General features: G+C 41.8%; 1 protein-coding gene across 1 annotated transcript in view; it reads left to right on the forward strand.

Annotated features, from left to right (window-relative positions):
• Nucleotides 1-938, forward strand: part of EMH_0011340 (NEK kinase, putative) — a gene marked incomplete at both ends in the record, with an annotated part of 1,259 nt that overhangs the window by 151 nt on the left and 170 nt on the right. The window contains one exon of the mRNA XM_013499250.1: nucleotides 622-936. Within this exon, the coding sequence (XP_013354704.1) occupies nucleotides 622-936 (315 nt within the window). The remainder of the gene's footprint in view (nucleotides 1-621; nucleotides 937-938) is intronic.

Here is a 938-nt window from a genome sequence, read left to right on the forward strand (position 1 = left end):
CGCTGTCTTTGTCTTTTTTTTTTGTTTGGCGCTGTCTTTGTCTTTTTTTTTCTTCGTCTTTGTCTTTGTCTCTTCTTTGTCTTTGTCTTTTTTTTTTCTTCGTCTTTGGCCTTGTCTTTGTCTTTTTTCTTCCTGTCTTTGTCTTTGTCTTTTCTTTTTTCTTTTTTTTTGGTTTGTGGTGGTGGTGGTGGTGTTCTTTGTCTTTTTTTTTCCTTGTTGTTGTTTTTATTATTTTTTTCTTTCTTTTTCTTTTTTTTTCTTTTTTTATTTTTCTTTTTTATTATTGCTTTTCGTGGTGGTGGTGTTGTTATGGTGGTGGCGGTGGTGGGGTTGTTGTTATTAGTCTATATTGTGTCTTTATTTGTCTCCTTTTTATTTATTTATTTTATTATAGAGTTTATTTATTTTTATTTATCTTTTTTTTATTTGTCTCTTTTTTTATATTTGTCTCTGTTTTTATCTGTCTCCTTTTTGTCTCTTTTTTTATATTATTATATCTCCCTTTCTCCGTCTCCTAATCCTTCCCTTCTCTGCTGTCCCCTCTGCCGCTGCTGCTGCTGCTGCTGCTGCTGCTGCTGCTGCTGTTGCTGCTGCTGCTGCTGCTGCTGCTGCTGTGTGCAGCTTCTCTCGGGGTTTCAACGACCTTCTTGCTGCTATGCTGCAGCACGACCCCGACCGTCGCCCCTCGGCGTTGGACTGTCTGGGTTACTCTATAGTGCGTTCAGTTGCTGCAGCAGACAGCAGCAGCAGCAGCAGCAGCAGCAGCAACAGCAGCAGCAGCAGCAGCAGCAAGGAGATGCATGCACAGCTCTATCCAAATGCTCGTCTCTCTACTATTGAAGAAGAAGAAAATGAAGACCCACAAACAAGTGAATACCTTGACTGCAGCAGCGGCGACCACCAGCAGCAGCAGCAGCAGCAGCAGCAGCAGCAGCAGC

Source organism: Eimeria mitis, genomic scaffold (assembly GCF_000499745.2).
Source record: "Eimeria mitis Houghton genomic scaffold, Emh_scaff414, whole genome shotgun sequence".
NCBI lineage: Eukaryota > Apicomplexa > Conoidasida > Eucoccidiorida > Eimeriidae > Eimeria > Eimeria mitis.